Here is a 15,928-nt window from a genome sequence, read left to right on the forward strand (position 1 = left end):
TTGTTTCTCTTTCTCTCTCTCTCTCTCTCTCTCTCTCTCTCTCTCTCTCTCTCTCTCTCTCTCTCTCTCTCTCTCTCTCTCTGCTTTGGAATATAGAAATTTATACTCTATATAGTCTATGAGGTCTTAAACTCTTCAAAATCTCTAGAGAACTAAAAAGTCTTGATAACCATTGTAATAATAAGTCCAAATATACAAGACAGACCTTTAGAGGATATTATACCTTAGAGTACCTAATGCAAACACATTCTTGTACTACATTTTTCATGGTCCCATCTGAGTCAATCTAAGCAATGAAAGGCTCTGGTAATTAAGATACTATTATTACTCAAAAAGATTTCACTGTATATTTTGCTATCAGTCTTACCAGGATAGCAAGGTACTAGCCACCAAACTTGAAAACAAAAAGGATATTCTCTTATAAAAATAAGAGCCATTTCCCTACTAAAATATTAGGGAAATGAAGTTAGCTAGAGTAGAGGAACAAGGAGGTCAATTAGGAGGAGTCACAAGATCACAAAGCCTTAGAAATGGATGGTACCTTAGAGATCATGAAATCTTATTTCCTACACTTTACAACTGAGGATACAAATGCCCAAAGAGGGTAAGGAAGTTCTTCAGAAGTTCAGAACAGAATCTGAACTAGAAATCAGATATTTTAATTTCTAATAGATTGACTCTCTTCACCTTTGGTTTTTTGAGGACTATCTTTTTCTGAGAAATTCTAGCTTCAGTGTCAAATGCAGGAATTCTTGATGATAGACTTTTGAGAGATTGGTTCATTCATAAGATTTATATTTCTATCTCTAAACAGCTACCTATCCACAGTTCCAATTTAGTGTATCCAGATAATATTTTTTAAATTTACTTTGTATTTTATTTTTCCCTGGTTACATATAAAAAATTTAACATTCAATTTTTTAAACTTTGACTTCTAATTCACTCCCTTCTTCCCACTCCCAAATCCCACTGAGAAAGAAAGTAATTTGATATAGGTTAAAAATGTGCAGTCATATAAAACATTTCTATAATAGTCGTATTGTGAAAGAAAACATAGCACCCTACCCCCCTAAAAAAAAGAGAAATCTCAAGAAAAATCAAGTTTAAAAAAAAAGTATCCTTCAATCTGTATTCAAACACCATCAGCTTGCCTCCAGAAGAGAGCTACTATAAATAATATCCATATTGATATCTATATCTATATCTATATCTATATCTATATCTATATATATATGTATGCTTTTCCTTACTTTTTTTCATCTCTTTTGACATTGATGGGTCAAAGGATTTGTGTGGTTCTATAACTCTTTGGGCCTAGTTCCAAGTTGCTCTACAGAATACTTCAATCATTTCACAGCTTCTCCAGCAGTACATTAATGCCTCAATTTCCCTCATCCCATCTAACATTTGTAATTTTTCATTTCTGTCCTATTAGTCAATCTAATAAATATTATTTTAATTTGCATTTTTCCAATCAATAGTGAGTTAGAACACTTTGTATATGGCTATAGACAGTATTGATAATCCATCTGAAAATGGTTCATATCTTTGGGTCATTTGTCAATTGGGAAATAAGTCATATTTTTATAAATTTGAGTTCTCTTTAATTTGAGAAATGAGGTTTATATCAAACAAATTTGTTTCAGTATTTTTCCCATAATTACCTAGGTCAAAGGGTAGGCATGGTAGATTTTTGGGCATAGTTCCATATTGTTCAACAGAATTGTTGAATCATTTCATAACTTCTCCATCAGTCTCATTTCCCCTATATTCCCTCCAACATTTGTCATTTTCTCTTTTTGTCCTGTTATACAACCTATTTACCATTGCTAAATGTATTTCCCTCTATCCTATTCTCCCCCACTCCCATTTACTCTATTCTATCTCCTTTTACCCTGTCCCTCCTCAAAAGTAATTTGCTTCTGACTTATCCCTTCCCCCAATCTGCCCTCCTTTCTATCATACCCCACTTCTCTTATCCCCTTCCCCTCTTGCTTTCCTTAAGGTAAGCTAGATTTCTTTCCCCAATTCAGTTGGATGTTATTCCCCCTTTTAGTCAGTTCTGATAAGAATCCAGATATTATTTAATCCTCATTTTATAAATGAGCAATCTCCTCTGTAAAATAGAACATAGGATAAGGATAAGGACCCAAACTGTGATTTTATTAGTTTCAGGAACACTTAGGTGAGAAAACTATCACTACCAATGAAGGTTAGCATGTTATCTGCTACTGACAATCTTGGAGTATGTCCTTAGAGCACTGAAAAATTAATGTCTTGCCCAGGGATTATATATCAATATTTGTCATGAAACATGAACCTATTTCCTCTATCTACTATGCCATGTTACATCACAAGGCAAGACATAAATAGGTTAACTATTTAGTTATCATACTATTTCATATGTTTTTCACATATATATTATATTAAATATTACATATAAACTAATACAACTAGTCATACAACTGAAGTTAATGCCTAAACAAGATTAAGACCCAGTATCTTGAATCCATCCCAGTGCTCACTCTAATAATCAACCAAGAATGGGAGAGAAATCATTTCAGAGGTAAGTGTGCCCCTGCCCAGTGGTCTCAAAAGCAAGAGAACATTGTCTAATATAATAACTAAGTGCAAAAAAGTCTTTCCAAACCAGGGTATGAATAGTGTGGTACTTTTTTGATCTAATTAGATATTGATGAATGCCTGGAAGAGAACATTCATTGTGGACCCAATCGAATGTGTTTCAACATGAGAGGAAGCTACAAGTGCATAGACACACCATGTCCACCCAACTATCAACGGGAGCCTGTTTCAGGGTAGGTCCATCTTTCCCATCCTAGATTTTTTCTGAAATCATCCCTGGATCTTTTCTCTTTCATTAAATACCATCTGGTAGTCTTATTCAAAAGCAAGACTATAGTCTATTCATTCTTCTATGTTATTGAAAAATAATGAGATCATACAAAAGCTGATTAAGCAAAAGCATTAACCTCTGGCTGCCATTGTTTTCTTTGGTAGGATTCTATCACCATAGCTAACTTTATTGGATAACGAAGCTTAATTTTATCCATTGAAATATTCCAGTTTTACTCATTTTGCTGCAGGTTTTAAATGCTTTGAGTTTAAAGAACTTTAAGGAGCATTTCTATTGCTAGGAATGGGAATATGGAAAGATGAGTCACATTTCTTCTCATAAATACCTTAGCCTTTCTTAACTTTCCTGTTGTCTGCATCACTGTTCTCCTTTAGGTTTGGAACAAAATACCACTTTTATATTTCAGTGCTCAAGGTAAAAAGAAAAAAAATAGTTTATTTGGGGTCAATGAATCTCTTAACAGCAGTTGAATATCACAGATACTCAGAATGTGTCTGGGGATGACACTGGGTATCATTTTCACTAGGTGGGGAATATAAATGTCCCATGATCAGAAATTGGTAGGAGTCCAGGCTTCTCTTTCCTCTTGATAGTGCCAGAACTCCCAAAGTATCATGGCCAAATATGTGCTTCCCGCTGTTGATCAAGAATCATTTCTGAGATGTGGAGAAGTTTTAGCTTTATTAAACTAAAAAGTACTGAATGGGGGGAAATGGGCAAGTGAGTCATTAAAATGAAAATGATCTTGCAAGATGGCAGAGTAGTCCAGAAAACTTTTGACTCTTCAAATTTCCTCCACAAAAAAAATTCAAACATTGTCTCAGAAGTAAGATAGAGCAGCAGAAATAAACAGAAGTCAGGGTAAAGCAATTATCCTCCTAAGACAACTTGAGAAGACCCCAGGAAAAACCTGTTCTTCAGGAACAAAGGTTCAGCCTGAGTGCAAACAGCTCCACAAGGCAGAATCCACAACAATAAGCCCTATGGGCAGTTAGGGTTTGGAGTCATCCTCAGCAGTAGAAACTCAGGACAGTCTAAGGGATCTGATAGCAGAATAAGAGATGATTGAATTATCTTCCACAGCACAAATGAGCTGAGCAGACATGCCCCAGGCTGAGCTACAGTTGGGGCGGAGGGGCTAGTACACACCTAGTGTGTACAGAAGTGGGGGTGCGGGACTTCAGGGACCAAGATAATTTCTTGGACAGTGTGACTGAGGGCCCTAGCCACTGTTTAAAAGTGAAGAGGAAAGCCCTAGACTGAGCCTCAGGAGAGACCTCAAAAAATAATAGTAAGAAGAGCCCAAGACTTGAAGCATCATTCCCATACCTTGGAACTAGAACTTGATTACATTAACAGCTGTTTCTAATCACTATTAAAAACAAAATAAAACAAAAATAAAAACAAAGATGAGTAAGCAAAGGATAAAGAGCCCAACCCTAGATAGCTACTATGGGTATAGAAAAGACCACAATTCATATTCAGATGAAGATAATGGAGCTAAAAAAAAATTCCTTTATCAATACGAAACATCAAATAGTCCTAAGCACAAAAAAAAGAGGTTTTGGAAGAACTTTAAAAAAGGACTTTAAAAATCAAATAAATAGTGATCACAGAAAAATTAGAAAAAAAAAGAGAAATTATAAGAAAAATCAAGATACTTATGAAAAGAGCATCAATCAACTTGAAATAGACAATCAAAAACTTAAGAAAATAATTCCTTTAAAAATTAGCATAGAATTGGGCAAAGAAAGCTATTGGCATAGTAAAACACCAAAAAAAATAATAAAAATGAAATCAAAAGAATGAAAAATAGAAGAGAATCTGAAATTTTTTTCATTAGAAAAGCAATCAGGAGTAGAAATAATATAAGAATAGCCAGATTGCCTGAAAAGTCTGATTAACAAAAAAGAATATTGATACAACTTTATAAGAAATTATCGAGGAAAATTGTCCTGAAATTTGGGAACAAAAATGTTAAAATAGAAATAGAAAAAAAAAAAATCTACCAATCACCATCTGAAAGAGATAGACCTCCCAGGTTAAGGAGAAAATTTTGGAAGCAACAAGAAAAAAAATTTAATATCCTAGAGCTATAATAAGAATTATCCTTTTGTAGCTATTATGTTGAAGAACTGAAGGTCTTAGAATAGTATATTTCTTCAAGCAAAAGAGCTGCGGTTAAGACCAAGGGTAACTAACTTAGAAAAGTCAAGGGTAATCTGGAATGAAAAAAAAAAAATAGACATTGAACAAACTGAAAGACTTCAAGATATTTATGACAAAAACAGAACTTAAACTTAGTTTGACATATAACATCCAGGAGAAATAAAAGGTAAACATTAAAAGGCCAATTATAAAGAGCTCAATAAGGTCAAATTATTTATTTCTTTTATATGAAAATATCAGCACTTTTATGACTATCATTATTATTTGGGTAGTTTGAAAGAAAGGTTTGGGCAGAACTGAATATGATGGGATGATTCTTAAAAAAACTGTACTGAGAGTTAAAAAGGATTAATCATCTCATACAAATAAGGATTGAAAGGAAAAGTTGATACAAAGAAACTAGGGGGAGGGCTGGTAAAGATAGATGCTTACTCTCAATGGGAAGAGATTAAACAGGGAAAAACATCTTCTAAATCCAGAAAGAAATAAGAGAGCAAGGGGTTAGGAGTAGGGAAGAAGCGGGGCAGGGAAGTTGGCAAGGAGAGGATAAGGATGGGAATTCTTAGAGAAATGGGTAGGCTAAGGAATAGGAGGGCTAAGTAGCAGGTAGAAGTAAGGAAGGTAGAAATAGAGGAGTAGAGAGAGAGCACAGGGTAAGAAGAATAGTGAGGAAAAATTGAAAGGAGGAAAATATACAAGTAATTAATTATAGATTAGAATGTGAATAGAATTAATTTATCCATAGGAAAAAATTGGATTGTGGATTAAAAATTTGAATTCAACAGTATGTTGCTTTCAGAAAACAATAAAAAATGAGATACACACATAAAGAAAAAAGGCGGGAATAGAATTTTTTATGTACAAAAAGCAGGTATAGAAATCATGCTATCAGTCAAAGTTAGGGCTAAAATAGATTTAGTCAAAAGAGAAAAATAGGAAAGATATACTGTGTTAGAAATTATTCAGTATTGCTTTACACCTTTTAAAAATAACTAGACAATATAAAACCAACTAAGCCTATACCTCAGATATAATAACTATATGAATATAAGCATAAAACACTTTTATGTAAATGCAGATCTAAATAATTGAAGTAATACTTATTGTTCACAGGTAGGTAAAGCCAACATAGTTTTAAAATGACAATTTTACCTAATTTATTTAATGCCATCTCAGTTAAATTACTAAAAAATTATCTTGCTAAGTTAGAAAAAAAATAATAACAAAATTCATTTAAAAGAACAAAAGGTCAGGAACTCCAGAGAAACCAGGGGGAAAAGATCTAAAGCAGTAGATTCAGCAGTATCAGACACTAAACTGTATTATAGGGTGAGAGCATTGAAGTATAAAATATATAATTCTGATTAATTTAAATTAAAATTTTCTTATATAAATAAAATTTATGCAGTCAATAATAGAAGGAATATAGAAAATCAGATATGATTGAGTTAGAATAATGTCATGCTGTAGGCAAATGATGGGCTAGTTGATTAAGAAAAATATGAAAAGACTTGGACTTATAAAAGAAAATAGTCTACCTTCAAAGAAACAGATGGCAAGTAGAAATAAATTTGGAACAGTCACATATGTGTGTATGTGATATATATGTGTATGTTTATAGATATCTATGTATACTGTGTATATGTACATATACATGCATTTTTCTGTGCTTAATTGTAGTCTTTTTTAACGGGTGTGGGAAAAAGGAGTAGAAAAAAATAAAGTTAAAAATGCAAAATGGAGAATAAGAAAAACCCACAAGGAAACAAAGAAAAGCAGGGCAGCTTTGAAAACAGTAGTATTTATCATACAGAAATGAAATGGAAATTTTTTATTTGATGTAGAATCTTCTCATATTCTGGGGTATACATGATATTGTTTTATATTCTTTCCTCATTTTGTATTTACGTTTAAAATAAATTTATAATTTTACCAAAAAAATGAAAATGATTTTTTTCACTCTCTTAGCAATACATGGTACAGAGTTTCTTAACCTGGGGTTCGTGAACTTTGAAAAACATGCTTTAATACTATATTTTAATATAGTTGGTTTATTTTATACTTTTATATATTTTATTTTATTCATTTTATAATATTAATCTCAGTAGTGTCTACAGGCTTTATCAGACTCTCAAAGGGATCCATGACACCAAAATAGTTAATAGTTATAATAATTATAATAATAATAATAATGGTTAATAATATAATAAGCTATAGTATCAATGCCTATTTAATCAAGGAGTTTTGAGTATTAATAGTCTTATACTTAATAGGCACTGTGACTTATTAAAGTTCTTAAAACGTTCGTGTATGGTCTAGCAAAAAAAGAAATGTGTGCATGGATATACTGTATCTTCATTAAATACACAAGATATTCTCATCCAAAGATAAGGAGACTTTCTTGGGAGACAACACTGGGGTAATAATGCTGAGCTCTAGAAGGGTTTTTTTCCCAGCAAAAATGTTTTGACATTGTACCAAGCTAGAAAGAATTCACATCAAATCCTAGTAGCAAGCCGTTTCTACTTCCTTAACATTCTTTTAGTTAGCACAGAGACTCATCAGCAGTAGAGTGATCACTAGATAATTAATTTTTTGACCATGGCAAATAAGGGGGTGAAAAAATTAAACTCCCTAGAGGCCAAATGCTTGAGTTAATTCTTTCAGCTAGGGAGTGAGTATATTTGGCCTTTACTCTTTTGAACCAATCAAACCAAATGACTGTGTGCCATTTCAACCATGGAGGTCACAGGTTATCCTTAACTGATACTGGGAAAGCAAGACTTTCCAGCATGTTAGATTCTGTCACTATCTGTCTTCTGCTACTCTTGTCTCTGAAAACCCAGGCATCATTTCCATTTCAAATTGAGGCAACAGTACAGGATGTTGTGGAACACCTCACGTATTTAGCTTTTTAACAGAATTCATTGAGTTTTCCTTCCATCACATGCAATCCCTAATTTAGGAATGGGGTATCAAATCAAATCAATATGTATTTATCAAGCATCTACTATGCACCAGATATTATGCTAAATTCTAGGGATATTTTTTTAAATAAAAAAAAGTAGTCCCTTCTCTCAAGGCACTTATTCCAGTTGAGGAGACCAGAAGCAAAGCAATATATACAAATGATACAAAAATTATAAATTGGAAATTAGCCATAAAGAGAAAGCACTAACAATTAAGAGGGACCAAAAAAAGGCTCCTTGCAGAAGATAGGATTTAATTTTTTTGGTTGTTTTTTTCAAAGCAGTAGAGTTAAGTGACTTGCCCAGGGTCATACAGCTAGATAATTATTAAGAGTCTGAGGCCATATTTGAATATATGTTCAGGAGTACCTGAATCCTAGGGCTGGTGTTCTATCTACTGAACCATCTACCTGCCCCTAAAAGGTAAGATTTTGGATGGAAACTGAAGGAAACTGAGAATCTGAGATGAAAAGGAAGAAAATTCTAGGAAGTAGGAAGAGCCAGTGTAAATGTCCAAGAAAGTGAGTTGGAATTTCTAGTGTGAGGAATAGTAAGGAGACTAAGGTTAGAAACTTTCATTTCTAAGTTAACCATATGTGATACAGAAAATATTTTTCCATAAAAATAGAATGATAAATTGTGATTTTCACAGATCAACCCATGGATACTTATTATTGTTTTATATACCTGAAATATAGAACCATTCTAATAGTACTGTAGAACGTATCTTATATGATAGTGTGATTGGAAAACACGTTGGATTTCAACAAAATATTCCTCGAAATACCTCTTTTGTTGCCTCCAATTTACTCTCCCCCACCATCCCCAAGCTTGTCAGTCAGATCTGAGACGTTTGTTCTATTTCCTCCACCACTTGCTAGACCGTGAAAATCATGACTCTCTAAGTTATATATTAATGTTATTAGTCCTTGGGAACAAATGTATTAGGATCTCAGGAAATCAAAGTGGGAAAGATGAAGACTAAAGATTTTTAAACAGGAGCTCTGAATAGGAGTACTGAACTGTTGGGATGTGGGGATTCCTTCCAGAGAAAATCATTTAGAACCTTTCTTTCTAAGTTGGTTCCTCTGTAACCTACTTCAGTATCTAAAGGTGTAAAGTAAAATTTATTGACACTTCAAAGGAAAACTTAGACTCAGGCTATTTTAGATAATCTAATCATAGGAAGTGGGTCTGAAAGAAGGGAGGGCTTAATGAGGGATGGCAGAAGGACTTGTCTCAGAATTAGCATTGATTTCACGAATAGTAGCAGTATACTAACCCTTTCCTTTTTTTTTCCCTAGAGTGAGGTGATTAGCAAGGATAAAAATATACATAAGTAAAATGGTAGTCATTTCAGCAGCAGCAGAGTCTACAGCAGATGAGGAAGAAAGGGAAAAAGTGGGGAGGAAAGCCATGAAAAGAAGCAGTAGAAGGGAAAGAAGAGTTCCTGTTGCCAAGAAATAACTAGCTTGGGCAATATTACTACATTGCCAATCATAGGAGGAGCACATGCACAAAGATAGCAGACCAGACATTAAGATATTTGCACTCCCTGTTTGGGCGCTAAACAATGAATGTGATTTCAAATTCAAGCGGAAATCAAGGCTGGTCTACTTTAAACAGACTTTTAGACTCATTTAGCATCTCTTTGGAGCCAAGAATTTAGAATTTTGATTAGACTTCATTAATCTGCAATCACACAGCAGGGTGTTTTGTAAAGCCTTATATCATCATGGATAAGAATTACCTGCACAGTATTTTCTCTTGATTCTGAGACAAATAATTGTCTGTATTGTATGTTTATCATCTCCAGGTTCTGTCTTAAAAACTGTCCGCCCAATGATCTGGAATGTGCCCTAAGCCCATACGCCTTGGAGTACAAACTCGTCTCCCTCCCATTTGGAATAGCCGCCAATCAAGATTTAATCCGGCTGGTTGCATACACGCAGGATGGAGTGATGCATCCCAGGACAACATTCCTCATGGTAGATGAGGACCAGACAGTCCCTTTTGCCCTCAGGGATGAAAACTTGAAAGGAGTTGTATATACAACTCGACCTCTTCGAGAAGCAGAGACCTACCGGATGAGGGTTAGAGCCTTATCCTACAGTGCCAATGGAACCATTGAATATCAGACCACATTCATTGTTTATATAGCTGTATCTGCCTATCCATATTAACCCATGTAGCTTCACAGTGTTCATAGTGGAAATCACTGCCCCTTCTGGGTTCACCCTCCCCTAGCCTTCTGAACAGTTGTATACTTTGCAACTTGAAAATGGTGCTATGCTCCTTCTTGTGCCTGCCTCGGCATTGCTGAGTTGTTTCCAGTATTCCGTTGACTTGTGTTGTTGTTGTGTGTGTGCATGCATGTGTGAGTATGTGTGAGTGGTTTTTTTTTTAAATGAGGTTTGGAAGAACCTATATTATTTGCTTTATTTATTACACTGGAGCAGTAACTTTCTGAAGATTGTTCTGAACACCCAACAGTGCGCATCAGGGGACATTTGACACAGTAGTTTTAGTGTTCTGAACTGTTTCTACAACCATGTTTCTCCTTTGCAAATGTTAATTAAAGGCCATTTTTTTTTATTTTTGGCCATATTTAGAATGATGAAACTGGTTACCAAATAATCTATTCAATACTTTCTTCCTATTTAAACTCTATAATAGGACTTATACATATACTTTCACTTCCTTTTAAAAAAATAAAGACAAACCACTTACTTCAAAAAAAGAACACAACCCCTAAAAGCATTAGTCTGTCCCAAATGATGTTCATCTGTTTTACTTAACCTTCTAAATATGGATCTTTCAATGATTATGTGAACTCAGCTGAACCATTTGTGGATTGTAACCAAAACCATAAGTTCTTCTTTAGAGCATATTTTATGGTATGGATTTGAAATTTTAATATTTTGACAAAAATCTTTCCATTCATTTAATGCCACAACTTTTACATTCCAGTATTCCTTTTACACCTGGGCAGTTGAAAAGATTTTTTTTAAGAAACTAATGGAATCATTTTTCTCTGAACTCAAACAAGTTTGGTTTAGCATAACATTCAACGTCAAAACACTGTACAAGGCGGTGACAGACTCTGGAAGCAATTTGCCAAGATGTATTCTATTTTTAAGAAGTGTATATATGTTACCTTTGTATGTATTTTCTATGCAATATCTCAGTGAATTGTTTTATTAAAATACTGCACCAAAAAGTGTTATGCCAAAACAATCAAAATAAAAATTCACATCCCTGTTATTAACACTTTTGTGAGACCCTAAGTTTTTTTTATTATAATCAGAATCATATCTAAGCTTTTCTTCTTTAAGCAAATTGAGAATCTGTCCAAGAAAGAAGTAAGGTAGTTTGAGATGCCTTACAATGATCAAAATGCAATTTCACACAGAATCTTAGCACTCAGAGACCTTGAGCTATAGGTTGACCCATTCAGGCATGTAATGAAATAAAAAAAAAAAGGTGAAGTTTTTCAAATATGAGGATTTCTTTTAATATTCAGAAAAAGTTGTTACTCCCCCACGATAGTTGTACTATTATTACCCATTGCAAAGGAGGGTGGAGGTTAGGGATTTATGCCTATATGTACCAATACTATACTGAACATTTAAAAATACCTCAATTGATTCATTGTTCATGGATAGGCCAGGCCAATATAATTAAAAATGACAATTATTCTTTCTTTCTCAATTGGTATAGAAGGGTGGAATATGAGGAGTGGAAAGGGGGAAAGAATGGGGACCTAAAAATAAATAACTTTGAATTAAAAGCATGTTTAAGAAGTTCATGGTCAGGACAGCTAGGTGGTGCAGTGGATAGAGTCAGGAGTACCTGAGTTCAAATGTGGCCTCAGACACATAAAAATTACCTAGTAGCTGTGTGGCCTTGGGCAAGCCACTTAACCCCATTTGCCTTGCAAAAGAAGAAGAGGAAGAAGAAGAAGAAGAAGAAGAAGAAGAAGAAGAAGAAGAAGAAGAAGAAGAAGAAGAAGAAGCAGCTCATGGTACAGAGGACAGCTAGGTGGTGCAGTGAATAGAGAATACTGGCCTTGTAGTCAGGAGGACTGGAGTTCAAATCCAATCTTAGACACTTTATACTTTTATACTTACTGTGTGACTTTGGGCAAGTCACTTAATCCCATTGCCTTGCCAAAAAAAAAAAGTTCATGATAGGAAAAAAATCTAATAATGGAGTCAGCATTATTTTCTACACAGTCTCAAGTGTAAATATAGAAATGCACAAAGCAGAGTATTGTATAAAATAGTATAAAACAAAGTATACTTGGTGAATGGTGAACACCAATATCAGAAGAAAATGAATTGATTTTATCACAGCATTAAGGAAACAACTGATTACTAATGTGGGAATTCTTTATCAGTAATCCCTTCTATACACACTAGAAACATCAACTCATAAAAGCAAGTTCAAAATCATGTTTCTCTAAAATAAAGCATACCATTCTCAAGTCAAAATCTTGTTATAGATCTTATTCCACCTATTCTCAGTAATAATTACCAGTTCGGATTTACTTTCTTACAATATACATGTGTATGTGTGTACATATGCATAGATGTGGATAAATGTATATATGCACACATGCAATCATATATTTATGTATGCACATGGATATGAAAAATAAAAGCAAAGTAGTATGGCAGAGGAGATAAGGGAAAGTATCTTACAGGAAGAGAGAGGCATAGGCATGTAAGATGACTAGCACAAACTCACTGAGTTGGAGGGTGAAGGGCCATTTGTGAAGAATGGACAGCAAGCCAGTTTAGCTAGATGACAGAGTATAATGGGGGTTTCAAATGAGACTGAAAAGATAGGAGGGGCAAGATATTGAAGGGTTTTAAAAGTTATCATATTTTATCCTAAAGACAAGAGGAAATCACTGGAGATGATCCAGTTAGGCAAGTAACCTGTTCAGATCTGTACTTAAAATTACTTTGATAGCAGGGTGGACTAGAATAGGAAAGAAATGAGACAAAGAGATCAAATAGGAAATTTCTGAAATAATCTAGGAAAGAGTTCATAAATACCTATATTTGAGCAGAAAGAAAGGCTCAGTTTCAAGAGATGTTGTAGCAACAGGAACAGTAGCCTTTGAGAACTGGCTAGATAAGGCATAAAGCAGAGTAGGGAGTCAAAGATACCAAATTTACAACTCTGGAATACTAGAAGTATGGTGGTACTTTCAACAGGGAAATTTAGAAGGGAAGTAATTTAGTAATAAAAATAATGAAGGGCAGCTAGGTGGCTCAGTGGATAGAGCACCGGCCCTGGAGTCAGGAGAACCTGAGTTCAAATCCAGCCTCAGACACTTAATAATTACCTATCTGTGTGGCCTTGGGCAAGCCACTTAACCCCATTTGCCTTGCAAAATAAATAAATAAATAAAAATAATGAAGTTGGTTTTTCTTGATGTCTCCAAGATATGTCTCCAAGAGCTGGCAATGAGGAAATGACACTCAAGGACAGGAGACAAAGATTTAGGAGTCAAAGCATAGGAATGAAAAATTAAATCTATGGAAGCTAATATGGTCACCAAGAGATGGAATATAAAGAGCAAAGTAGGATTTTTAAGTCAAAATCTTAAATTATATCTATTATAAGGATCATGCAACTTAGAAGATTAAAAGCAAAGTGTGATCAACAATGTCTACTTCTATCTACAAACAACTCCTTGTTTGAGTCTCCAAAAAGAATCTCTGATCCAATTTCCTTAAACATTTTTGTTTCCATTACAGCAAGACTATTACTCATTGCTGTTTCCCTTCTTCTGCTAATATGTCAATTCATTAATTACTAAACAATGTTCTCACATATAAAATACCAATCAAATTCATAAATGGACTAAAAACTATATGCTTCTTAGCACTCTAAAAATATAGGAAATTGATGCCAACCTGGAGCAAGGTCTCTAGAAGCATGTCCAAGAGTCTTGGTTCTCTGCTATTGTTATCAGTGTCTTGGGTAATTAATATAATTCATATACATGGGTGACACAAAGTTAGAAGGAATAACTAATGTAATTGGGGAAAAGTCTTTGAACTCAAAAAGATCTTGAAAGACCAGATTTAACAGGATGAAATTTAATAAGGATGCTTATTAAGTCCTATGATGGTTTTAAAGAATCAACTGTCAATTGACCAAAATGAGTTATGCATGGCTAGACAATAGTTTGCAAGCAAAATGTCTTGGGGCTGTGGGAAGAGGGAGGGGATGGTAGACTGAAACTCATTATGAGTCAGGCATGTCACACATCAGCCAAAAAAGAAAATGTGGCTTTCATTTGCACTCGTCAGACCACATCTAAAATATCATGTTCAATTCTGGGTCCATTTTAGAAAATTCACTGCTAAACTGGAGGGCAATCAGAATGATGAGGGGGAATTCAAAACCATATTAAGATTAGTTGAATGAATTGTGGATATTTAAATTACATAAGAGAAAATTTAGAAGGACAGAGGATGGAAAAAGCCAATTTCAATAATGTGAAATGTTGTCAAGTGGAAACAGAATTAAATTCATCCACTTTAGCACCAGAGGGCAGAACTAAGCACAGTAAGTGAAGTTTCAAAAGGTCAGAGTTAGCATTTGTGTGATGAAGAATTTCCCTAACAATTAGAGCTATACAAAAGTGGAATGGGATACCTGAAGAGACAGTGACTTCCCCTTACAGTGGACGTCTTCAGAAAAGAGTTTGAATGACCATTGTCCAAAAGAGTAGAGTAAGGGAACTCTGAGATTCCTTTTCACTTCTGAAATTCTGTATGTCTATGAAATCCACATCCCCTTGTCCAGTGTTCTAAAAGCCAATCCTAATTCTTGCTTTTTTTTTTTTCCTCCCCCATCTTCTTTTCCTCCAGTCTTCCCTTCTCATTCCCCTCCTTCTGCTGCTCCTCCTTGGACTTCTTCTCTTCTTTCTTCTCTTCTTCCTTCTGTTGTACAGACCTGGATTCAAGAACTGCCTCGGACACATCCAGGTCTTGTGACCAGGGGACAAGTCCCTCAACCTCTCAGTGCTATGTTAGAAATTACAGAGAAGGTACCAATCTGCATTGGTAGAAGGCAATTCCTCACTCAGATGTGTCCTAAAGCAGAGAGATCACAGTTCCAATACCAATCAGCTCTACTGATAGGTAACTTTTACAAAGCTCTTTAAGGTTCACAAAATGATTGATATGTATATTATCATCCCATTTGGATACTATACTCTCAAGAAAACTTTCTTTTTTCTAAATAAGCAAATTGGGGATGGGAGAGATTAAGTGAAGCCCCAGGTCACCAATAAATGCAATCAGAGGCAGGATCTGAATTATCTTTCTGTCTGGCAGAAGCCCCCCCTCCCACAACTTGGATGCTGGCCAACTAAACTGAAGCATAATTCCCTTCTTTACTTCCAGAAAAATTACAACTAATGGAAAAGAAAGTACTGCCCAAAAAAGAAAATAAACTAGGGGACAGATCAAAGGCACAGACATTGCTAATGAAATACTTATTAATTATCTGAATGGGAAAAGGCCTAAGAACAAAAACTGTTCGTTTGAATTGTTCTTCACCCATCAGGGCAGTCTGAGACATATCTTATTTGACTCACAGTTGTTGCTGAAATTTTTGCTATACCTTAATTCTCAAAGAAAACCAATAATATCACAAGGGTAATGACTTGCAAGTGAATTGTATTTAAGTGAGGTAGAACTTCTCGAAGTCAATAGCTTATATGGTCACAGTTGAAGCTAAAACTGGAGGTGGTAAGAAGGAAGGAATATATCAAGGTGTTTATCTGAGGAGTAAAATCTCTTTACAAACCTCCCGACTTGGCATAAATAACATTGGCATGTGTACATGGTAACCCATAGTGATGCTATGTGTCAGCAAATGAGGCCTG

General features: G+C 34.7%; 1 protein-coding gene across 3 annotated transcripts in view; it reads left to right on the plus strand.

The window, feature by feature from the left end:
- The window catches only part of HMCN1 (hemicentin 1), an 814,916-nt gene extending 803,635 nt beyond the window's left edge, over positions 1–11,281 (plus strand). For all 3 annotated transcript variants that reach the window (XM_074222240.1, XM_074222238.1, XM_074222239.1), the window contains 2 exons: positions 2,690–2,816; positions 9,830–11,281. In XM_074222240.1, the coding sequence (XP_074078341.1) occupies positions 2,690–2,816; positions 9,830–10,196 (494 nt within the window). In that variant the 3' untranslated portion in view covers positions 10,197–11,281. The remainder of the gene's footprint in view (positions 1–2,689; positions 2,817–9,829) is intronic.
- Positions 11,282–15,928: the final 4,647 nt, after the last annotated feature.

Source organism: Macrotis lagotis, chromosome 2 (genome assembly GCF_037893015.1).
Source record: "Macrotis lagotis isolate mMagLag1 chromosome 2, bilby.v1.9.chrom.fasta, whole genome shotgun sequence".
Lineage (NCBI taxonomy): Eukaryota > Metazoa > Chordata > Mammalia > Peramelemorphia > Peramelidae > Macrotis > Macrotis lagotis.